Source organism: Pipistrellus kuhlii, unplaced genomic scaffold, assembly GCF_014108245.1.
Source record: "Pipistrellus kuhlii isolate mPipKuh1 unplaced genomic scaffold, mPipKuh1.p scaffold_m20_p_8, whole genome shotgun sequence".
In the NCBI taxonomy this organism is placed as follows: domain Eukaryota; kingdom Metazoa; phylum Chordata; class Mammalia; order Chiroptera; family Vespertilionidae; genus Pipistrellus; species Pipistrellus kuhlii.
This window is the reverse complement of record NW_023425584.1, coordinates 11,600,187-11,624,897: the sequence shown is the minus strand read 5'-3', so window position 1 is coordinate 11,624,897 and position 24,711 is coordinate 11,600,187. Positions and strand designations below refer to the sequence as shown.

The 24,711-nt window shown below is 42.6% G+C and overlaps 1 protein-coding gene across 3 annotated transcripts in view; it reads right to left on the bottom strand.

Moving 5' to 3' along the window:
- ATP10B (ATPase phospholipid transporting 10B (putative)) overlaps nucleotides 1-24,711 on the bottom strand; it is a 194,233-nt gene that overhangs the window by 8,172 nt on the left and 161,350 nt on the right. For all 3 annotated transcript variants that reach the window (XM_036423621.2, XM_036423623.1, XM_036423622.2), the window contains 5 exons: nucleotides 24,278-24,478; nucleotides 22,773-22,853; nucleotides 21,045-21,149; nucleotides 15,892-16,079; nucleotides 12,152-12,640 (listed from right to left, as the gene is read on the bottom strand). In XM_036423621.2, the coding sequence (XP_036279514.1) occupies nucleotides 12,181-12,640; nucleotides 15,892-16,079; nucleotides 21,045-21,149; nucleotides 22,773-22,853; nucleotides 24,278-24,478 (1,035 nt within the window). In that variant the 3' untranslated portion in view covers nucleotides 12,152-12,180. Of the gene's footprint in view, nucleotides 1-12,151; nucleotides 12,641-15,891; nucleotides 16,080-21,044; nucleotides 21,150-22,772; nucleotides 22,854-24,277; nucleotides 24,479-24,711 lie in introns of those variants that run through there.

Below are 24,711 nucleotides of genomic sequence, written 5' to 3'. Positions count from 1 at the left end.
GCAGCTCCTCAAGCAGCACATGGCATGTGGTAGATGCTCAGTAACTGTTTGTTGACTGACAATGAAAGGGAGCTGTTATTGGGTGCCAATTAGAAGTAGCTGTACTTAACGTATCCTGAGTCACCAAGAGTCCTCTTTCCAGGGGTGTGGCTGGATCTGAGTGTTGTAGGGATTCATCCAGTGGAACTCCACGGGGCCTAATGTCTGATGATAAATCATAACCCTCCTAGGTGCTCGGAATCAATTTCACACCTCATCTGTTATCCTGAGCAGAATGCGCGAGAGCGTCCCGGCACCGTGGTAATACATCAGCTCACAGAAATGAAAACGCCTGAAGATCAGAAGAGAGAACACGGTTATAGTCCATGGTGCTTAATCAGCTACCCAGACACTGATGGATGTCAGGGGATATTTACATCTGAATCATGGCATCCACAAGGTCTCAAGCAGAACCCAGAGTTACGGGCAGCATAGAGGCAATTAAAAAAAATCATTTCTCATTATCTCTCATCAGAAACTAGGTCTCTCTCTCTCTCTCTCTCTCTCTCTCTCTCTCTCTCTCTCTCTTTTTTTAAGGAATATTCTCTCTCTCTAAAAAAAGGAGACAGGGGACAGAGGACTGTCTAGAGCAGTGTTAGGTTGGCCACCAGAAACCTCACTGTGTCTGTGACAGACAGTGCTAACCTACCACCTTGCATTTTCCTGTTGTGCCTGTTACAGTCTCGTTGCTTCTCAACCTGAGGCTTGAACAAGCCACTGCTTGTTGGTCTGAGATCTCATGTTAAACTGAAACTCACTGACTGGAGTTTGTCTTTGACTGTGATTTGTCTGGAAAGCTAATATTAGTAGGTAATAAGAGGATGAAAGGAAAAGCAATGAAATGCCATAGGTTTGGAAGTCAGCTGGTATACTCTTTTGCGGGCAAGGTGATATTCAAAGCCATTGGCCAGAGGTGATTTCCCTTGAGAGGGAAAGTACTTTGCACAAGGTCATTCAATGGATTAATCCAGGATTTGAATCACTTGACCACTTTCTCTAGATCCACAATTAATGAAGCCTGAAGGGTCACTGTGGAGACTCTCAAGTGAGTGACCCATCAGGGGCTGGCTCCTGTCTGCCTGACCACTCCCTGACCCAAAACTTCACAGCTCCCCATCTCACCCTGAGCCTTGCATGAAGAACCATAAATCACAATTCTTCCTGATATGGCTTCCTTTCCGCCGTTTGTGTTTGTGTCCTGCTGCCTTGTTAATTTCAGTTTGGGAGTCGGAGACCTGGTGACAGTTGCTATTGTGCCAGGCTCCTTCAATAAATGCTAATAAACCATAATCTGCCGTCTTAATAATTGCTGCTGCTTGGACCAAAATGCAAGGGCAAAGATTACTTTGGGCTGAATAGGATTTGAAAAGGCTGAGAGCACAGGCCTGGAGTGCGCAGTGGAAATGCCAGTTGAATGTTAATTGGAGTGGCCCTGCTGGCTAGCGGATGGCGCGCTGGTTCCACCTCCAGAGCCGGAGAGGGAGGATGGAGGCCTGTGGAATCCAAGAGGGTGGCTTCAAATGGTCCAGGAGCCTCGGGCGCTTTTCTGCAGCTCTTTCTATTTACTCCTCAGAATCACCAGATTGACTGGCCAGGAGCTGTCTTAGGGGCAGGTTTTAATGAGTGGCTTGGGATTCAGAGAGTAGTAGGGAGGTAGGTACCCTGTTGATGATTTCCCGTAATCCAGGAATGAAATGCTCGGGTCTACAGTGATCCAGACCCTGGGTAATTACAACCATTCTCTGCACGCGGTCGGCATCTACACACAAACACGCAGGGCACTCAGCATGGGGAAGGGGTGGGCAACCACAGAGGTTTGTTTATGGTCCTGCTGAGCCACAGGCAAGAGATCATCTCCATGTATCTCAACCCCTGGCAAACTCTTATGTGTACAGAATAACTTCCTACAGATTTAACTGCTCGATAGATTGTGTGACTAATTGTTTCTTTCCCTTAACAATGGGCGCCTCCTGGTAGACTGTATGTTTTGGTGTAATTATGTCGGCTCAGACCAGGGCCCCGGCCATTTTAGCAACCTGAGGAGTGTGCTAATTGTCCTGAAGTACGCTGCCTGGTGTGTGCCTCATTGCTGTAGTGGTTTTAATGGAACTTCTAATTAAAAATGAGAGAGAAGCAGGGCTGGGGGCATTCCTCCCACGTCAGGGGTGCAGGCAGGGGATTCTGAGCATGCGGATGTGAGCCTGCCCGTGGTGGGAGCCAGCCGGGGCAGAAATTAATGTGTCTCTGCGACGGTTTGTTTACTAGGCATAGTGCAGGCTATGGGAGCTGCAATTAGAGCTCGGCCAATGGCAACATGCCTTCTAGGGTGCCAATCTTTCTCCCAGGCTCCGTGGTGGTGTTTGGAGGGTGTGCCTGTGGAGATGCTGGGAGAGAGGAAGCTGGAAAGTTTAAGTTGCTGGAGGTACAGTTTGAAACCTTGAGGGAGGTCATGAGATAGGATTGTTCTGGAAAATCACAGGGCCTGCTGCTTCCCAAAGACCAGGCTGCCCTGCTTGCTAATTGCAATGAGCTGGGAATCTGATCTGGGTTTGGAATACTGGTCTACCTCTTATGAAGACTGCATTTTTGGGTAAGCTACTTTTCTGAGTCTCAGTTTGCGTACCTGTAAAATGGGGATAAAAAGTGTTGGAATCTTGATGGTATTTTCGTGGCATCATGGAGACCTCAGGCATGTCTACCCCATGTGGGCAGTCACTTCTCCCCTCTCCAGGCCCCCACTTCCCTATTCTTCAGCTCCCTTCTGTCCAGACTAGTGCCATAAAAAACATTAGCAGAATGGGGAATTTTTTTTTTTTTAAATTTGTAACTGAGTCCAATAGCTTGAAGTAGAATAGAGAAAGTGAGCAAAAGAGAGGATGGCTTCCCCCTCAGGTGAGTCTCAGCCTAGTTGTGGTGGCTGGCCCATGGAAGGAAGAGATCCTAGATAGAGACTAGAGTCCAACATGCATGGGAACCTTTGAAGATATTTCGCCAATAACTAATGATGTTCCTGCAACGTGGATCATTGGATCACCATCTGGTGTCTGCCTATGGGGAAGAAAAGATGGTGACTGAGACAGGGACTTTCTGGTAAAGGAAGGCAGAGGAAATATCCCCACTTTTTTTCTCCTGGGTTTGTGGTCAGGACTAGATGAGAAAACACTTTTGAGCCAGCCCGCTACTACCATTGGCCAAGGCTTGATTCTAGCCCCAGGGTGACCTACAGGGGAATCATTCATGACCTGTGACTTCAGATTCTAACATTCTAGGAGTTATTAAAAAAGAAAAATGAAAAATAGATAAGTAACTAGTAGGCTCATGGGTCAGTTGAGAGTAGCAGAAGTGACTCTTAATCTCCTGCAATTTCATGTCCCCTTTTGGGGTCTTGCATCTCCTCTCTGCTTTTTTTGCTCCTTAAAAAGAGTATGGCTTGACTTGAAGCCTGGCAAACATTAAGCTGCCCAGGGTCCTTTTCTTTTTTAAAAAAATTATTTTTCAATTAAGTTGACATATTTTATTAGTTTCAGGTATACAACATAGTGATAAGACATTTATATAACTTACAAAGTGATCATCCCACTAAGTCTCACACCCATTTGGCACCATATATAATTATTACAATATTATTATCTATATTCCCTATGCTGTATTTCACATCCCCATGACTATTTTTATGTCTGGCAATTGGTACTTCTTAAACTCTTCCCTCTTTTCACCCATCCTCTCACCCCTTCCCATCTGGCAACCATCAATTTATTTTCAGTATCTGTGTTTATTTCTTCTCATTTTTTTTTTTTGAGATTCCACATAAAGTGAAACATACAGTATTTTATCTTTCTCTGTCTGGCTTATGTCACTTAGCATAATACCCTCTAGGTCCCTTCATGTTGTCATACATGGCAAGGTTTTAAAAATTGTTTTATGGCTGAGTAATATTCCATTGCATACATGTACCACATCTTCTTTATCTATTTTGCTTCTCAGTGGACACTTAGGTTGCTTCCATATCTTGGCTATTGTAAATGATACTGTAATGAATATAGGGTTGCATATATTTTAATCATTAGCATTGTAATTATAATGTGTTTTGGTTTGGACCTCTTTGCGTTCATCTTGCTTGGGACCCTGCATCTGCTGGACTTATATTTCTAATAGCTTTTCCAGGTTAGGGAAGTTTTCAGTCATTATTTCTTGAAATATGATTTCAATCCCTTGCTTGCTCTCCTCCATCTGGTACGCCTATGATGTAAATGTTCCTGCAAAATGTGATGTTATCCTAAAGGCCTCATGATCTAGCCTCATATTTTAAAATTATTTTTTATTTTTTACTGTCCCACTTTGGTGTTTTCTGCTACTTTGCTGAATCAATCTGCCTCATCTATTCTGCTGTTGATTCCCTCTAATGTATTCTTCTGTGTTCTTCATTTTAGTTAATATATTCTTCATTTCTAATTAGTTCCTTCTTATGTTTTTTTTTAATCTGTGTTGAAGTTCTCACCTGGTTAATCTATTTTCCCTCTAAGTTCATTGAGCATTCTTATAACCAGTGTTTTGAATTCTGTATCTGGAAGATTGCTTGCCTCCATTTTGTTCAGTTATTTTTCTAGAGCTTTGTCCTATTTTATTTGAGATATGGTTTTTTTTTTTTTTTTTTTTTTTTTTTTTTTTTTTTTTTTTTTTTTTTTTTTGTTCCCTCATTTTGGTTGCCTTCCTGTGGTTGTTTCTATGTATTAGGCAGATCTGCCATGTTCCCCAGTCTTGGTAGAGTGACCTTATGTAGTAGGTGCCCTGTGAGGTCCCGGGGCACAATCTGCCTATTCATCTGAGCCAGGTGTTCCAAGGGTGTCCCATGTGTGGGTTGTGTGTGTTCTCCTATTGCAGTTGAGCTTTATTTGTTGTTGGCATGTCAGTGACTGGGATTGACCATCAGGTTGACTGGCTGTGAAGGCTGGATGTGACTACATTGGACAAGCTATTATTTGGGGGTTAACCCCATGGAGCTGGAGACAACTTTAGCAGGGCTTTGGTGTCAACAGAGTCTGCACTTTGATTTGTCATTTGTGGAGTTGATTGGGTGGTGCCTGGTGTGACCGGAAGCTGGCCATTGGGTGTGTTTGTTCTGGAGTGTCTTGGGAGTGGCTCCAGTGCAGGCTAAGGTAATTGTCTGTTGTGCTGGGCTTGATGGCACTTAGGAGAGGCTATGCTGAGAATTGAGACTGGCTTCCACTAGTGCTGGTCTTAAGACCTTTGGTGGGCACCACATTGTGAGCTGAGGCCAGCTGCCACTGTGCCTAGTTTGCGGCTGCTTAGTTGAACAACACTGGCTGCAGCTCATGCCAGGCTTGGTGCCACCTGATGAGAGTTGCAGCAAATCTGCTTATGCTAGGCTTGGGTCTGCTTAGCAAGAGATACAGGGCACATTGAGGCCAGCTGCTCCTAGTTTGGGGTTTATGAACCATTGAGAAATTTTAGGAAAGTCCTCAGTGTGCAGGCCACTTGTATGGAAAAGCTGCTGGAAGTGGCACACTGCCCAGGGTTCTTGTGGTCTCTTCTTGAAAAAAGAACTTGCTGTCCAACATACCAGTCTATTATAAATGGAAAAAGCAAATGTATGCTTCTGTTCACATTTTGGTCTTTTGCATCCAGTAAAAGGAACAAATCTGAAAAAAAAAAAAATATATATATATATATATATATTCACACACACACACACACACACACTAATAAAAGAGTAGGATGCAAATTGACTGTACCTTTGTGATGCACACCAGCCAATCAGGAGTGAGTATGCAAAGATGGTGGGTTAATTTGCATATGCAGATACTAGCCAGGGAGGGCCTCTGGGCAGCATGAAAAGGTGATAAGGTGGAAAGTCAGCTCCAGCAGGAGTGAAAGCAGTGTGGACAGCCAGAAGAAGGAAGGCCCATTCTTGCATGAATCTTTGTGCATCAGGCCTCTAGTGTGTGTGTGTGTGTGTGTGTGTGTGTGTGTGTGTGTGTGTGAAAGAGAGAGAGGAAAAAAAAAGATGGGTTATTTTAAAGGCAGGATTGGAAGCTCAGAAGCAGCAGTTGTTGGGGGTTCAGAATTCATTTTCACCTCTGCAGGTAAAGACCATGAGAGGCGACATCTTACTGGTATAGCCCCAGCCTCACCCGCAGGCTGCCCTTTGCAAAAAGGGAGATCTGAGGAGTTCTGGAAGCACTCCATAGTCAAACAGATATGACTCATTTGCCATGTGGTCTATTTTAAAGTTACCCTTTTGTGTTAATCTTCTTATTTGTAAATGTCCATGAAGCCCTGGAAAGGATTACTAGTTCATCTCTGGCTGATGAGGTAGCTGAAGAGCCCTCATTGAGGGGTGTTGTTCTAGACTCAGCTCTAAATCTAAATTACTGGGTGATCCTGAGCTCCTCTGCTTATCTCTTCTGAGTTTTGTCATCTTTAGGAATATCTTTCACCTCATCTCGTGGGAACATAAGTTAATTAGGATAGGAAGGACTCATAATACTGAAAAAAAAACAAAGAAAACCCTAAAACCCCAACAATTTCCCCCCCTTCCTTTGTTGAACTAGGGTCTGAGGACAGACTCTGAGGATACTGCTGGGTCCAGGTGGTCTTGGTTCCTGAGGTGCCTGGGCTTTCCTATCCCTGGGTGTGACCTGCGTGGAGTTGATCCCTCTAGTAGACTGACTGGCAGTCAGGGGACAGATAGTGACATCTAATTGTGGGCGTAGGAGGGGCTGGGGGCAGTGCTATGCAGGGAGGGGAACTAGAGACTTGTCTCAGTGCTTCATTTAGGTGGTGAGCAGCTATTCTTTTTGAGGGGTGGTTAGAGATTTGATGGAGATTGTAGGAGATTAAAGCTCTTTTTCCTCAGCTCCTTACACAGTTTAGCACCTGGAATGAGTCCAAGCCTGTGTCAGGGAAGGAGGCATCCTAGCACCAGCTCCCTTTGATGTCTGAGATGGGGGCTCCCTGCCCTGCCTCTCTGTTGGTACTTATACTCCTTAATATCTACTGATCTGAAAAAAGGCAATCTAGGGCTTCAAAACAGCTCAAAGGGTCTTTTTCTCTCCAGATGCTGGTGCTGCCCTCCTGCCTTCTTATGCTCCCACTGAGACCAGCCCCTATTTATGATTTTTCTTTAAAAAATATTTTTATTGATTTCAGGGAGTAAGGGAGAGTAAGAGAGAGATAGAAACATCAATAATGAGGGAGAATCATCAATTGGCTGCATGCCTCCCCCCCAATGGTGATTGACTGGACTCAGGTATATGCCTTGACTGGAATCAAACTGTGACCTTCTAGTTCACGGGTCAATGCTCAACCACTGAGCGATGTGGGCTGGGCCCTATGATTTTTCCTTTTTCTTTTAAAAAATATATTTTATTGATTTTTTACAGAGAGGAAGGGAGAGGGATAATTAGAAACATCGATGAGCTGCCTTCTGCATACCTCCTACTGGGGATGTGCTTGCAACCAACATTCATGCCCTTGACCAGAATAAGTGTGGGATCCTTCAGTCCTCAGGCCAATGCTCTATCTACTGAGCCAAACAGGTTAAAGCTGATTTTTCTTTAACAGCAAGAACACGACATTGTTGAGCACTGCAGTGAGCCCAGCACTGGGAACACAGCAGAGAACAGATGGTCGGTCCCTCCCCCATGGGATTTTCCACCTTGCGTGCATGCATGTGTGTGCGTGTGTGTGTGTGTGTGTGTGTGTGTGTGTGTGTGTTTATGCACGCATGTGTGAGAATCTAACAAATTGATTTACCAGGAGTCATGCCTATACTATAACCAGCTTCCCCAAAATAGCTTTCAGAACCACAGGATGTTGGAACAGCCCAGCTCCCACCTTGAGTATTTGGGGAAACTGACTGAATCTCAGTTTGAAGTTGAAACCTGGTGAAGGGATGTGTCCAGCGTCACAGCAGAAACCCTGGGCTGAGCCAGACTTAAAATCTGGCCTGCTGACTCCTGGCTTGGTTCCCCCAGCCCTGCTTCCCTGCAGGAAGAGCCCTTAGGTGTAGCTGCTCCACCACGGCTGCTAGGTGGCACCAGAACGCCTTTGAACAAAAGGTTGCTAGTCTCGGCTCTTGTGTAAAAATGCATGAATCCTCCTTTCAGGAGTCCTGAAGTTTGGGCAGTTCTTGTACCCTCTAAAGACCTACCTTTTTGGGCATTGTCCCTGCTCATGGTTCCTACTTTCTGGATCCCACACCTCCATCCCCCTTTGGTTCTCTGGTTACCTGGGGGAATTCACTCCCAGAAGGTTGATTTCTCCTGGTGCTCTGTGTGCAGAATGGAAAGTTCTGGCTACGTGATCAGCTCACGGGAGATAATTGACATTCTGGTTCTCCTGTGACTGCTTTCTTCCTTACTTTTTGAAGCTTTGGTCTGGGTGAGCAACTCAGCTAAACAATGTGGGCTAGATCACCGTGCCAGCCTGTGACAGAGTTGGGATGGAGTTCAGGCTAGTTAAGCACTGTGCTTACCGTGTCTCTCAAAGGACTGTCGAGAAGACAAGCCCCTTCTGGTCCCTGGTCCCTGTCTCACATTTGTGTAGCTCAGTGGCTAAGAGCATAGACTCTGGTTTCAGACTTCTGGGACTAGAATGCTGCCTCCCCACTTGTTAATGGTGTGACTGTGCTGAATTCATGTAATCTCTCTCTGCCTCAGTTTCTCCTTTTGTAAATGGAATGTGGTAGATTACAAATAGTCTCAGATTTCTTTGTAACTCCTCCCATTAAAGGTGGGGTATATTTTCCCACCTCTTTGTAACTGGGCTGGCCTTGTGGCTTGTTTTGAGAGAATGTGGTGGAAAAGATGATGTGTGAGTTCTAAGCCTGTATGTCAAGAGACTTTGCAGCTTCTGTTCTTGCTCCCAGAAAATTGCTGCCATGTGACAAGGCTGGCTGATGTCTTTGAGAATGGAGACCATGTGGAGGGAGGTCCCAGCCCAAATTGCCCAAGTACACCATCGTGAGCACATGAATAATTGTGTTAATCTTCTAAATCTTGAAGGTGGTTCATTATGTCACCAACACTAAATGAAATAGGGGAGAATAATGGTACTTACTTGCTGGGTGGCTGTGAGGTTCATGTGATGATGTGTGCTTAGACCAGCTCCTAGCCCCCAGTAAGCTAATGCAGTTGTGATTACTAACATTATGGGCATTTCCTCTTGCTTACTGGTTTCTAGTCACACTGACCTCTTTTCTCTTTTTTCCCCTTAACTTTTTGAATCTTCCAAACTGTGTTCCTTTTTCAGGGCTTTCATAATTAATTATCTTATGGTTAAGTTGTCTTTTTCTTGGAGCAGCCTTCTCTGATTGCCATGGAACTACCCCCTTCCCTCCTCCCTGTCGCCCCTTCTAGACTCAATCCCTGGAGGGTAGGAGCTGAACCTCTCTTTGTCCCATCTTTTATGCTTGTTGCATGCTACAATGCTGTGGACTGCAGGCACTCTTTGATATCTGCTGAATGAGTGAGAGAGGGCACCTAATCAACATGGGTTTGAGGTTGGCGCAGGCTTCCAGGAGAGGGGAGTAGGCAGGGTAGAGTTTCAGAGAGAGGGGACTGTGTGTGCTGCTTCTAATTTTTGTACCCAGTTTGGTTGGTGTCACACTCTTACATTGGACCAAATCTGTTCTGATACTCTATGTCCAACAAGGCTATGAGCTTATTTAAGTCAGGGATGAGCTCCTTGAAGCTCCTAGCACATCACAGGCCTCTACTGGGGGCTTACTAGAAGTTCATTGGGTAGATAAGTGAATGGATGGGTGAATAAATGAATGAACAGATGAGTGAATGCAAAAAAGGGTGGATGGATGAGAGAGGACTCAGAACTGCAAGCAATTTTGGAAAATCATGTTTATTTTTTTTTCTTTTAATAAAAAGGACAGCACATTTCCAGTCAATCAGTAAAAGGTCATAAAAATATAAAAATGTATTAAGTACAATCATTGGGATTATGTTATACGGAAATAGCTTTTATAACTTTTCTCCCTAAGGTGGCATGTTGGATAGTCACAGTTGATTTGGTTTACAAAGAAGGGCAGGAGTAGGTGACCAGTTGGCCCAGGACTGAGGAGTTTCCCAGGATGTGGGGCTTTCAGTGCTAAAACTGGGAAAATTCCAGTCTAACTGGGATGGTTGGTCATGCAAGAATGAGAGCAGCATCACAATGATGGGTATGGTTTGGCATTTAGGCGTTAGGATCAGAAATTTTCTCAACTTCTCTATCACCTCTTTTCCTCTAAGCTCTGAAATAAATATCCCTGTGTTATACTGAGGGTCTTACAACTTTCAAAGGGTTTTCACTTTCCTTCTCTCCCTCACCTCCTATGTAACTTTGACTTGTTCCTATGCCAAGCCCGGGAGGCAGTTCTACCCTAATTTGTAGGTGTGGCATCCTGCTTCAAGGTTCCTGGCTCTAGAGAACAAAGAACTATGCCTGAGATCTCCTGAGGTCTCTTCTGAAGCATGCTTTCTCATCTGGCTTTCAGGACTGAGCAGGAATCATAATGGAGAAAGGGACCCTGAAATCTGAGTTTTGGCTCAATCCTCTTATTCAGGACAAAGTCATTACTGCTTTGCCTGCTGTGTTTCTCCTTTAGCAATCCTCTTGTAGAATTCCCCTGAATGCCTACCAGCTGGCCAGTGCCTGTGTCATTATGTGGCAGAATCAGCGAAAGAGATCCAGTATTTTGGCTCCAGAATAGTGCTCCAAGTGGCTTCTCCAGTTCAGGTTTGTCAGCAGGGTGGTCAGAGGGCCAGCTCAGTCTGTCATTTGCCAACTTGGTTGTTCAGATCTTTTGGGGGCATTGTTGCTGAAAAGTTATTCAAGCGAGGTGGCTATGACAATTAGGCTCAAAGACTTGTTGCATTTGTTCCTAATCTATAAGGATTTTGTGTAATATATAGGCACTGCCTTAAGGATAAAAGGTTTAGTAGCCCTCCCTGGCTTATCTTAAAAGACTAGGGACAGGCTATCCTTGCCCATAGTAGACGTAGTTTCTCCTGATAGTCTATTAGAATTCTACCATCCATTCTTTTATTTCAACACTGTTTTTGAGCTCTTATATTTTTGGTATTTACTATCTCTAGGGGTAAGAAGCCTATGTAATCTTTTTCCCTGTGAAGTGAGACTTCCTATGTCCCTCCCTAATTGAATGGAAGCATGTGCCAGTGTCCTCCAGGTGACACTCCTCTCTGGGATAGATTTAATGAACAGGATTTCATGTTGGCCCTGCCCTTGAAGATGTCATTGTTTGGGTTTAGAGTTGTTTGCATTATATGGGTCTATTCTGTGGGCAGATTTTCTAAGATCTATTCATCTTAGAGTTTTCCTGTTCTGAGAACCGAATGAGTGGGACCCTTAATATAAAAACAAATAAAATAAATAGCTTAAAAAAAAAGTGCTGCTCTCTTGGTAGATTTCCCAGGCTGTGGGACATGTGGTCTGTCAGCTAAAGCACAGGGCTTCTGGTATACCCATTTCTCTCAGAATGCTTCTGTTCTTTCTGCCTCTTATACTAGCTGTGGTCCCACAACCCTCTGAAGTTCAAGTCTAGTTTTAATATTTAGATGTAGTTTTATTTGACTTAGAGACAAACAGCGCCCCTACTCTTGGTGAGAGAAAGGGATGTAAACTCCCACGTGGCCATCTCTGCAATACAATCAAGATGAAGCACCTGCCTGTATGGGTCTCTTCTGAAATTTAAACTCTGGCACCCGTGCGGTGAAGTGATGGTGTGGCAAGACTAGAAACTTCCACAGCCTGAGAGATTGCCTGGGTTTATACATTTGGAATCTTGGAAACTTATGTATTGGGTTGTCGGCTGTACTTATCTGGAGGATCACAAGAATGTCTCTGAGGACTCGATGCCATAGTAACATACAAAGCCTCTTTATGAAACTCTGTTTGCAAGGTGTGCCCCCTGACAGCAAGAGGAAACTGGAGGTTGAGTGGTTTCCAACCTTTTTTTGGTCATTCCCCTTGGAGCCAGTACTTCCTGTAAGGAATTCAAGCCTGGCGGGGAGAAAAGACTAAGACTGGCTCATTCTTTTCTCCATGGAGAGGAAGGCCAATTGCTAACCTAATTAACCCAAGTTTGTACAGATTTCTGCAGGTCCCTCAGATAGTCAGTGAACTCTGGGATCGGCGATGGCTGCCCCTGCTCGAGGGCCTATATTCATCAGTCTGCCCACTGGGGTAGGCCCCGGGTGCCATCCTGCTGTTGGGCCCCAGAAGGAGGTGATCTCTGGATGAGAGTTTAGCTGAGGAGTCTGCTGAGTTTGGGTTGTCCATCCTGTGGTCTCTGCTGCTTCTCTCTCCATGCAGCCCCCGGTTCTCCTTGTACTTCTGCTTGGGAGGACTGGAGCTCTTTGGGGTGTTGGCTCTGAAGTCCTGTTGAGGGACAGGTGGTACTGGACGGTGGTTGCGCTGAGCCTCTCCAGGGACAGAGGCAGGCATTTGTCTGCTTCTCCAACTCTGGATTTTCAGGTCTCTTTTGTCCGTGGGGAGTTTGTCAATTTTCTGAGCTTTTGAGATCAGGGATTCCCCATATGTTCCTTGTAAAGACAAGAAAAAGTACCTAGTGGGGAAGGAGAAACAACAATAAATCTTTTTTTTCCTGACTTTTGTTGACGTCTTGAACTTTAGCATTTCACAACTCCCCACCCATGGCAAGATCCTTTTCGCTGTGCTCCTGACTGTGGTCATTAAATCTATGCCTGGGCACCTCTGAGATTTGGGAGTTCAATAACAATATGTAATAACTAACATTTATTATGAACCAGAATGTTTCTAAATGCTTTAATGTTATTAACTCATCTTTCCCAACAATCCCATGTGGCTGGTACTTTTTTTTTGTTACACATGAGGAAAGTGACTTGTCCAGAGTCACACAGTGGTCTCCCTGTGGTCAGAACTGAGCACTCTGGATCCCTTGAGTTTTATCTACCATGTACAGGGCAGTCCTTTCTCTTTGTGGGCTATCCTGATTTAGGCAAATGTTCTTTGCAATATCAACCCTTTGTGGAATTTAAGTAGTTTCTAAATATTCTCTTGAATCTGTGGGTCATTCTAATTTCCCAGCATTGCACCATTTTCCAGATGAAGAAACTGAGGCTCCAAGATATGAGATAGGGTTTCCAAGGTCCCCTGAGCAGTTGCTAGGTCTCCCTGATGGTTAACCCAGGATTCCTTTCCCCAACCAAGCTACATGTAGCCTGTACTGGACTCCGGGATTGGAAGTCTCTATTTGTGCCTGGAGTCTTTCTATTCCACACTTGGGGGGAAAAATACGAAGGTGAATATAAGTGTGTGGTCTATGGAGAAAGCATATACCATCTTGTGATACTGGGCTCTGGGTATCAATTTCTTTATCTAGAAAGTAGACATCCAGAATCTTTCCCCCAGATAATTCTTTTTAAAATGTTTATTTCTAAAGCCTTATAAGAAGACTCCCATCCTTCCACTGTGTCTGAAAGCTTTAGAGAGCCTCACAGGGGACAAGGGGTATCTGAAGACTCCCATGGCATCAGGTAAACTTTGCCCATTCTTTCTCATCTCACCCAGAGAGGCAGTATAGGTAGGCATGTTTAAGAAAAGACAACTTCCTGCCTGAAAGCTGGAATTTTCTCAGTTTAAACCTTTCCACCGTGCTGGTGCTACATTCCTTCTCCATCCATTTATTCAACAGATGCTTTTCAAGTTTCTACAGTGGGCCACTCTCCTAAGAGGTTAAGCTGAGAACAGGACAGATAGGTTCTTGCTTTCCTATGGTACCTGAGCAGAGTTATAAACAGAAGGAGCAGTGAGCATGTTGGACACATGATCTGGTGTGAGACACCTTCCTTGAGCAAGAGACATGCATAGGAGGTGAGAACCAAATCCATGTACAATGGCTGAAATGTGGAGAGTGAGGACAAGAGGGGAAATGACACAGAGGGGTTGGCAGGGCCAGAGCAGGCAAGGACTGAGAGGTTTTTGTTTTTTTTTTTTTTTTTTTTTTTTTCCTGTGTGTGTGTGTGCTTTATTGTAAAAGTCTTGGTAAGCCCTGTCAGGGTTCTAAGCATATGACATGATTATACTTTGACACAGTGATAGTAGATTAGAGTGAAATCTATTAAGATACTTTTGCAGTAATTTGGGAAGAAAGAACATAATCTATCCATGGTGGTAGCTGTAGATATGGAAAGAGCAGATGGATTTAAGAAACATATACAATATAGAATTGCCAGGTCTTGGTAATGAGCTAGATGTGGGCATGAGGTGGTGAGTGGTATCAAGGATAACTTGCAGGGGTCTGCCTTGGTCCTAATTGGATAGCATTTGATAGAAGAAACTCTGGAAGAGACCCAGGTATCTTAGGTGGTGGTGAAGGAAGGATCATGACTTAAATTACAGATGGTCTCCCAATTTCTTTGAATTTACATGCCTAGTGGAAGTGGTGAATAAGTAGCTAGAAAAAAATTGTCTGGAATTCAGAAGAGAGGTCTGGGTTGGGAATTTGGAGATTCATATGTTCAAAATATTTATCTTCATACTAGTGGTTGCTATGTCTACGGAGAGACTATAAAGTTAGAAGACAAAAGAACCTAAGGCCAAGGCTTGACCTACACCATGTCAAGGACATGCAGTGGGAGAAAACTGAGAGTGTCCAAAAATTGGTATCCTCTATTTAAAGTGCTCATTATGTTTTAAGGTTTGTGTGTGCAGGCTTTTGTTTTTATCCGCAAAACCATTTACATGTTCTTGGTTTTAAGAGACTCTGTACAGTTCTTTTGTACTGATTGAATTAATTAGACTAAGATTAGTGAGGTCATGGTTAGTGGGCTAATTATCACAAGGTTGGTGAGTGAAATCTACTTCCATTATGATAAATACAGCTTATAACCTTAAGGGAACAAATAGTTTTCTGCAGCAAACATTCTATCATGTAGATTTCTATAACAAACATTAATTTTTTCAAGGTTACAAGTCAACAGTTTTTGGAACTATTAAAACAATCCTTTCTCAGAAGAAACCTCTTTGCTTTTCTTAGTAAAGAGAATTAAACAGAAATTCAACCTTAGGATGATAATGTAGAACAAGCAAAAAGATTTAACTTATGTGCTATGGTAACCAACAAGTAAATATTTGCTAACTTGTCTCTGTTTAACAAGCTGTACTGTTCAGTGGCGTCTTTTCAAAGCATGTGTCAACAGTCTTTTATACTTTTCAAGGATTTTAATCAGGCTGGTAGCTTTTGGCTTCAAGTGTGTTTTCCAGCCAAGGGTAAGACCAAGAATTCTGGGCTGATAAATTTCTATTTCTACAGCCCCCCACCCCCCAAAGAAAAAAAAAAGACACAGGACAGAGGAGCTCAGTCCTTGGTCAGTGGTGATCACAACTGCACTTAACCCCCAAAATGTGGACAAAAGTAGTTAACACACATTTGATGCCCTTTTCCAATGAGCGCACAATCCTCATGGTCTCTCCCAGGGTCTCTCTCCCAAGGGGTGTTGGGCTGAAGGACTGCGGTGGGAAATATATCCTCTGAGGCTTGTGCTTATTCAAAATTTGTAAAGCTGGAGGACAGGAATGATCACTCCCATTTACAGATGTCACAACTGAGGCCATGCCTGATTTGGTGACTTGGCTACTTTATGGTTGACCTAGGACCAGAGTCGGTGGTATTTTTCTCCAAGTTCATCATTCTTTCTGTCCTAGGACCCTTTCCTTGAGACTATAGCCTCAAGGATCGCAACCAGGAGTCAAACTACTGATGCCTGGGCTATGAAAATGGCTTATTGAGGGGAGATTGGCAATTTTAGGAAGAAAGGGCCCCAGTGCTCAAACCTTGGGAGAAGAGCCGCGACTGGCGTGAGGAAGCAGACGAGGTAGAAAGTGGGGTCTGAGAGCTGGACTTGCATCACCCCGTAGGGATTGGTGGGACTGTTGCAGGTGACGCAGGTGGCGTTGTATACTAGGGAGACCACAAAGTACATCAGGAAGCTGCCTGCAAGAACCAGCCCGTGGATGATGGTCTGTGGAAGGGAAGAAGTAAACACTGTTGAGGGTAGACCTTTGTTTTAAACTTCTTTTCTTTTTGGAAATGCAACACAAAACTTGAACACGCATACCCCAAGCACCCCTAAATCTTCTGTCTAAGCCTTGACTTTGGTGATAATTTCCAAGCTGTCCTTTGATGTTTTACCACCTTTCTCTGCTTCTCTATGTAGACTATTTTTGAAATGTGAGTAAATAGAATCATGTTTTGTGGGATGAATCCATCTTTTCCACAGGTGGCTACAGTTTGTTTTCAGAGTTCAGTGATGTTGTCTAATCTTATTTTGTCCTGCCTGTCTTGTGCTGCTTTCTTTCCCTATTGTATCCACTTTTAAACACATTGACTATTTTGCATATTTTTATTGCCACCCTTTACTGGTTTGAAAGGTATGTACTCCATTTCTATTCTATAGCGATTATGCAATAAATGGTAATAAGCAATCTTAACTTACCACAGTCTAAAGTTTAGAACTGCTTTCTCTCTCCCTGAATTATACAAGGGCTTTAGAGCACGTTACCCTACCCTCTTTCCCAACCTATCTTATTGCTACTGCATATTTTAATTGTCTATTTTTTAAAGATATATTTAAAAAATATATTTTTATTGACTTCAGAGAGGAAAGGAGAGGGAGAGAGAGAATCATCAATGATGAGAGAGAATCATTGATTGGTTGCCTCCTGCATGCCTCCCTACTGAGGATGGAGCCCTCAACCCAGGCATATGCCTTGGACCAGAATCAAACCCTTGACCCTACAGTCTCCAGGCCGATGCTCTACCCACTGATCCAAGATGGCTAGGGCTGTCTTATCTTTTTAAAAGCACACATGTCATTATAGTTTAATATGGTCAATATTATTAAGATTTAGTTATGTTTACCACTTTCTATGCCTTAATTCCTTCTCATGTAACTCTCATGAGAGATTTTCTTTCTTCTTGCTTTAATGGAAGCCTTTAGTGGAAGTCAGCTGGTGATCTATTCTCTTAGGCTTTATTTTATCCTCCTTTTTGATGGATATAGCATTCTTGTTTGGAAGTTATTTTTATTTGGCTTATCTGAGTTAACATTCCACCATCTTCTGGCTTCCATTTTTGCTACTGAGAAGTTAGCAACTCTTCACCTGTTGTTCCTTAGAAGGAAATCTGTCACTTAAAATCTGGCCTGCCTTTATCATTTTTATTTTGTCTTTAGTTACCTTATGATCTAATAAGTGTGAATTTCTTTTTATCTTGTTTGGGTTTTGCTGATTTACTTGAAACTGTGGATTGATGTATTTCATCACTTCTATAAAATTTTCAAGTCACTATCTTTTAAAATATTCCCTTTGTCTCATTTCCTTCTGAGAATTTGACCAAATGGATATTAGACCCTTTAAGATACCACCCTATCTTCTATATATTTAATACTTCTTCCATAATTTTCTCCCCCTCCCCCCCGTTTTATATTCTGGATAATTTTTTTTGTCCATTTCACTAATTCTCCCCTTCAGCTGTATCTAATTTGCTGTTAAGTTATCCATGAAAATAAGTTGCATTTTTTGTATTTCTAAATGTTTTAATAGATCTCTTTTCCAGTCTGTTGGGTTGCTTTATATAGTTTACCAATCTGTAGATTAGTCTTTATTTATTTATTTACATATAATAAACATAGCTTTTCCATAATTTATATCTGATAATACCAACTTCTGAAATATTGGTTTCTGACTTTTTTTTAGATCCTCACAAATGAGTTCTTGTTTCCTTGAGAGCTTGGTTATTTTTGTATATGTGGTGCTTATTGCTCTGGAAAAGTTAGTAGGGACAATTTGAGATTTAGGTTGAGATACTTTTCTGAGTTTGGCTCACCAGTGATAGGAGGCTGGGCTGCAAATCTGTCTGAGGCCACTGTGTTAGTTTCCCAGGACGGGTCCCTTATGCTGACTCTCTCTGCTCTGCTCCCCAAGGTGGGAACGATCTGGTCCGACTCACAGCCCCTGCTGCTTCTGTAGGTCCAGAAGCTACAGCCTTTGGGAGTCCTAATGTAATATGGTCTCTTATTAGACTCCGCGCCTGGGTTTTGATTTCTGAAGCTTTTACTTAGGCGAGTCTGCCAAAAACAAACACCCCACAGGAAAGCAGGCTTTGCTTAGCTTGCTTCTCTAGAAACCTCCTTTTCCAAAGGTTTTTGTCTGTACTATCCTGTCAGCTCTTTTATGCTTTTAAGGTTTTTTTTTTTTTTTTTTTAAATAAATTATTTTTAGTTGTTTTCAGTGGGAGAGGTGATCTGAATAATCCAGAAGAAGAAAGCAGCTAATTTTTTTCAATTGCTTTAGTGGGACTGTGAAAACTGACAGCCATTAAAATTCATGTTACCGTATTTTCCAGCGTATAAGACAGCACCTAATTTTACAGTTAAAACAGGTTTAGGCCTACATTCGCTGTATGAGACTACCCCTCACTTCAAAGAAAAGACTTACTTTGCCGTCAGGATCTGCAGGTAATTTTTGTGCAATTTTGGTCTTTTGCCCCCGATTTTTGGTTGACTTTTTTTCTTTTCAAAAGTCGTTTTATATGCCGGAAAATACGGTAGATTTCTCCCCAGGTTAGAAATAGAATCTCCTCTGCCTCAACAACTTTCAAAAAAGAAAGAAATTTCTCATAACAATGCCAGTGGTTGACTCCTTTCCCAAGAGCACCAGAAATTACCGGTAACTATGGGGATACCTGGTCTAGAGGGCCACTGGGGGCAGAGTTCCTCTTGGGAAATATCTCTAGTATTTGGACAATAAACTTCATACACCCGACGTCCAGCTTGATCAATTTTAACCTTATGTAACATTTGTCTCAGATTTTTGTTGAAAGGTTACATTTTACAGATATAATCAAAGCATCCATGTATCCCCTGTAATGCTTTCTGTTTAATCTTGAACATAAATTCAGTGTTCATCACTCCAGTGCATGTTTTATACATACATGTTTGTGCAGCCATGTTTATGGATGCTCTATTGCTTTATCATGTATGGATATCCTTCTGTATCTTTAAAACTCCACTCTATACATTGATACAGTTCTAGTTTATTCATTTTAACTGTTCTATTGAATAAATATGCCACAATTTGGCATATTTTCCTAAAAGTTGATGAATTTTTAGGCGTTTGTTTGTTTGTTGTTGCTATTAAGAACAATGGTGTAATACATGTTTCTGTATACACAGATGCAAGATTATTGCCAGGGTGCACACTTAGAAGTGGAGCCATGTCATAGCATATGAACATTAACTCCTGGCTATTTTCAGATTGCTCTCCAGAGTGCTGGTATCAGTTTATGGTCTACTAACAGGATATGAAAGTTTCTCGGTTGGACTTTGTTTCTAACAAACTGCTGAGTTGCATTGTCAGGAATTTATTTAGAATTTTTACATCTATATTTATTTAGTGAGACTGGTCTATAAATTTCTTTCCTTGATCTGTCCATGCTAATTTTGGATTCAGGATTATGCTAGCCATGAAAAAATGCTCCTGGCCCCCCTAATCTGTGAAATAATTGGTATAAGGTAGAGATTATCTGTTCCTTATAAGTTTGATCACAGGATTATAAATTCAGTTTCTTTAATGGTGATTGGTTTACTCAGGTTTGCTGAATGATTTTGACTGTGTTTTGGTAAATTTTACATTTAAAAATGTTTAAAAATAGATCATATCTACAACTATAGCTCTTTTTATTCTGAGTATCATTTCTGTGGTCTTTGTGTCTTTTCCTAGATGGGTTTTGCCAGAGGTTAGTTTTCATTACATTTTTGAGGCACTCAATTTTGATTTTATTGATTCTATTGTTTCCTTGATTTTTACCTTTGTTTTAAACAGTAAAACTTTAGATACTCTCATAAATTTGTATATATTTTTATAGTCATTTAGTAACAAGTATGTTATAATTTCCCTCATAAGTTATTTAGAAATGCATTTTGAATGTACAAGCATGTTGAGTTTGGCTATATTTTATTGCTTATGATACTGATTCTTTCAAATTCCTTTGTGATTCAGAATTTGGTCTTTTAAATTTTTGGCAAATGGTCTGTGTGCTTGAATAGATGCATGTTTGGAGCATGATTTTATATATTAGATCTAATTATATTGGGTCAAGGGTGATAACAATGCTTCTATATCTTCCCCCCCTTATTTGATCTAGTTTCTTTTTGATGGAATTATATCAAAATCTCATAGTATAATTATGAACTTGTCCATTTCTCCTTATATTTTGCTGGATTAAAAAAACCCAGTTTGATAAATTTTGCTTTTAATAGGTGAATTAAATCTTGCTTTTAATAGGTGAATTAAATCAATATACATTTATTGAATACTGATATATTTTGAACATATATGTAATACTTTCAACGTTAAAGATTAAAAACCCCCCACTTAACTGACTTACAGCACTATATAAGTCTCAAAACAAAGACTACTGAACACAAAGGACTCCAGGAAGTTAAATGAGATACTACATTAAAAAATCATGTAGATAGGTACCTGTAGATAGGCATATAATTTTAAGAAGAACTTAATGAAAAAGCTGGCATTGCCCTTTCAAATACTAAAGTGTGATATTTCAGTTTGAGATGTAGTTACGTAGAGGCAGTTTTCTAACCTTTTATCCTGAAATTAAATGGGGATCACATCCCCTAACAGCATGGTTCTCTTTGTCTCTGAAAACACTCCTCAATTTTTTATTAATATCTATTTTTGTAACTAATTGTTTCATAGTTTTATATATGTTAGTTTTATCACCCTGGCTAGATGATAAGAAAGGAATTTTCTTTTTCTACACCTCTTTCATCCTTGTATAGGATAGACACAGGTAAAAGTTCAATATGTATTTATCGAGTAGGTCAGTGATATAAAGTACAACAACTCAGAAAGTTGAATGTGGTCAATGATCAGGAACACAGATTTTAAGCCAAACAGGCACTTACCCAGGTCTTCATTTCCATCGCCTGGTGCAAGAGGATTGTGGTGAGGGAGATGGTGTTGATGGGTGTCCCAAAGGTGAAGACGTCGATGTCAGAGTCCTTGTAGGTCTGCAGGGGAGGAACAAATAGGTATTCTCAGATGTGCCTGTGGACTCAAGGCCTTGGCTTTTAAAAAATTTTTTTTGAAAGTATTAACATATGTCCCCTTCCCTCTTCCCTGCCTTCAGCACCCTATTGTGTGTCCATGGGTTACACATATATGCATACAAGGTTTTTGGTTGATTACCTCCTACCCTTCCCTCCTAGATTCCACACTCTGTTCCATGCTTCCATGTCTCTGGATTCACTCTGTTCATCAGTTTATTTTGTTACTTATGAGTGTGATCATGTGATACTTGTCTTTCTCTGACTGACTTATTTCGCTTAACCTTTGAGAGAGCATGGAGGGACCTGGAGAGTATCATGTTAAGAGAGATTCTTTTTTACTGCTGCATAGAATTCCATGGTATAAATGCACTGCAGCTTTTTTATCCAAGGCTTTTTTAGCCTTGGCTTTGACAGTGATTCTAAAGCATCTGTCAAGGTTTAGAGGATGAATGGGGAGCAATGATCCAGCTGCCATCTGTTTGGAACTGACCCACAGAACAGACAAGATGAGGACCGAGTTGACAGGGCAAACCAGGAAGCCAGGATGGGCATTCCAAGATATTTAAGGTGAATGGAATGATTTACTGATCATCTACTAGGCATGATGCCAATTGCTGAAGTTACTTTTGTGTCCACCTTCACGGAGTTTACAGCCTACTTGCCAGAGTAAATGTTACAGTGGAGGCAAGTACAATGCACCCTGGGAGTACAGAAGGGGATCTCTATCAGCTGAGACTGTAAGAAGGAGTTAATTTCTTGAGGGGAGGGAAGGCAGTCCAGCCAAAGGCCAGAACTGAGGGTGGATGTGGTGGGCTGTGGAACTTCAGATAGTCCTAGATGGTGGCTGTGTAGAGTTTAAAATAGGAGGAAATGATTCAGCAGGAAAGACTAGCAGAGGTCTGACCAGGGAGGGTATTGTCAGCTAGGAAATTAAAGAAAGCATAAAATGCCTACTTTATCGACCCTCCTGTTGCTAATTGCAAAAGGATATGAACCCACATTATGGTTCCCTGTCCAGGAGAAATAGATATCCTTCTTGATCTAAATTCTCACACTACACTGAGGAACCAGATTGAGATGGGGCTGGTATCCTTGCTGTACGTATTCCTGCTTTTATTTCAGGTAATGTAGTATTCTTCACTATCACAACTTGCTGCATTAATGCTTGAAGCACAAATCATTTCTAAATGAAGGGTTGTAAATTCAAATACGTTTAGTGCTCAAAAAGGAACAGTAAATGACTGAAAAAAGCCTGGGATAAAACAAAAGGGAGTGGTGGGGACTACAGCAAATGAGAATATGGACCCATCTAAGCAGGGCTATGAGTCGACTCTAGACTTCATGAGGGAAAAACGATTCCATTTAATGATAGCTTTCAGCTTTCCAAAACCTGGCAGGAAGTAAAATGTGTAGGCAAAGCTTTCTGACTTGTCAAAAACCATAGGTTGGAGTGGTCTGCAGACCACCTCTTTTGAGCTTCTGCTCTGAAGTGTCCAGAAAGACACTACTAAGCTAGGATTTTCTATAAACAGGACCAGAGTCACCCTGCGATTTGTATGGCTAGAATGGAACGATATGACTTACCAGGTAAGGGATAAAGAAACAGACGAGGCTCTGGTAGAACGCATCCATCATGGAAATCCAGAAAGTCAACGGGTTATAGCACTGCCAATAAAGAATAAATGAGCAGTTACTATCACCAGCATGGCTCTCCTCAGTGAGTCCACAAACAACGAGCTGTGGTGAGCACGTGGAGGAAAGGGGGCTCCAGACACTGTTGTTGGGAAAGCACCTTGGTGCAGCCACTGTGGGAAAGAGTATGGAGGTTCCTCAAAAAGTGAAAAAATGAAACTGTCACATGATCTAGAAATTCCACTTCTGGATATTATTTGAAGAAAACAAAACATTAACTTGAAAAGAAATATGTACCCCTATGCTGATTGTATATACCTATACAGGGTATTCCAAAACATGTATACATTCTTTAACAGCTGATAGCTCAATCAATGCTCCTTTTCAGATATAACCCATTGGAATTAATAATGGCAGTCAAAGGGTATACATTTTTTTTGGGGAATATGTGTGTGTGTGTAGTTATGTGTGTATATATATGTATGTATGTCATGGACTGTGAGAAGGTGAATTGTAGTTAGCTGGAGTAATAGTTAGCTAATGCTAGGTCATGTGGGAGGTGAAGGGCAAAAGGGCAGGCTGGGCTGAGGGGGACGCCCCCCCCTCCCGCCCCAATGCACAAATTTTGTATACCGGGCCTTTAGTATGTATACATATATATTACAGTCCATGCTTTTACAACACTAACTTTGAATGTTAGGTGCTCATGGAATACATCATCCTGCCCGGTCCCTGTGGGGAGGGGGCAGGTAGAAAGCCTAGGATGCACCTGCGCCGTCGGTTGTCCGCCTCGCCTGTGGTGGAGGGCTGCTGTGCTCTCCTGTCTTCGGGTTAGGACTGCACTTGCCTCTTTGCTGGCTGCCCACAATGTATCAAACCCCACCCCCCCCCAGGCACCCACCTTTCCCAGGAGCAAAGGTGCCCTCAGGCATTTCAATGACCCTCTTCCCAGAGCTCCTCCTGCATCGTACCTCCTGACCCCGTCTGACCTCTCCAAATCAGTCAGGTGCCACTGTGGCTGCCCTGTGTCTTTTAAGAAACCATTCTGATGGCACCCGAGGCCCTCTTTAGTCTATGTCATACCCGCAAGTTCTAGGCCACATGTCATTGTAGTTTTGCCTTTCCTGACCTGTGGTGGAAGTCCTCGCCTCACCCACTGATGAGCAAACTGGCTTTTACTCCCAGGGGTTCTGTTGAAGGCCTGGAGGGGGCGCTGGCTCAGGGGGATCTTTCTGCATGCTCTCTCCCTCTTCAACTCAGGGGGTCCCATAATGGATGATATAACTAAGAAATCACTAAAAACAACATACTTACTGGTTTTGTTCCTCAGTCACCCTGACAGCAAGTGCAAGGTCATGTGGGAGGTGAAGGGCAGAGTGGCGACTGAATGTGGGGCTCCTGACCCCCAGCCCAGGGGTCATGTCCTGACAGCACCAGAGAGAAGCCAAGCCCCTTACCTCAGAGTCCTGGCCGCTCCTGTACAGCTTGGGCAATGCCAGGAGTGTCTCTGCGGAGATGTCTTTATCAAGGATCCCGAAGACGAGAGGAGGCAGTGAGGTGAAGAAGAGATTGAAGAAGATCATCTGCCAGTAGTCAATCATGGTGGAGCCCGAGAAACCGCAGAAGAACTGGTACCAGAAGAGCAGGTTGACGTAGCACTGCAGGCAGACAGTGTGGCCTTGTGAGTGATGACCCGCTGGCAGCTGTTCTTGGCTGCTGCTTGGGGCCTCTGACAGGTCACCACCTGACAGGAAGCATGTCTCATGCGTGACATGCAGGTCAGGGAAGGACTGGAGATACTCAAATCCTTAGAGCACATGTGTCAAACACAAGGCCCGCGGGCCAAATCCGTCCCGCCAGGCCTTGCAATGTGGCCCGCACCGCGCTGTCA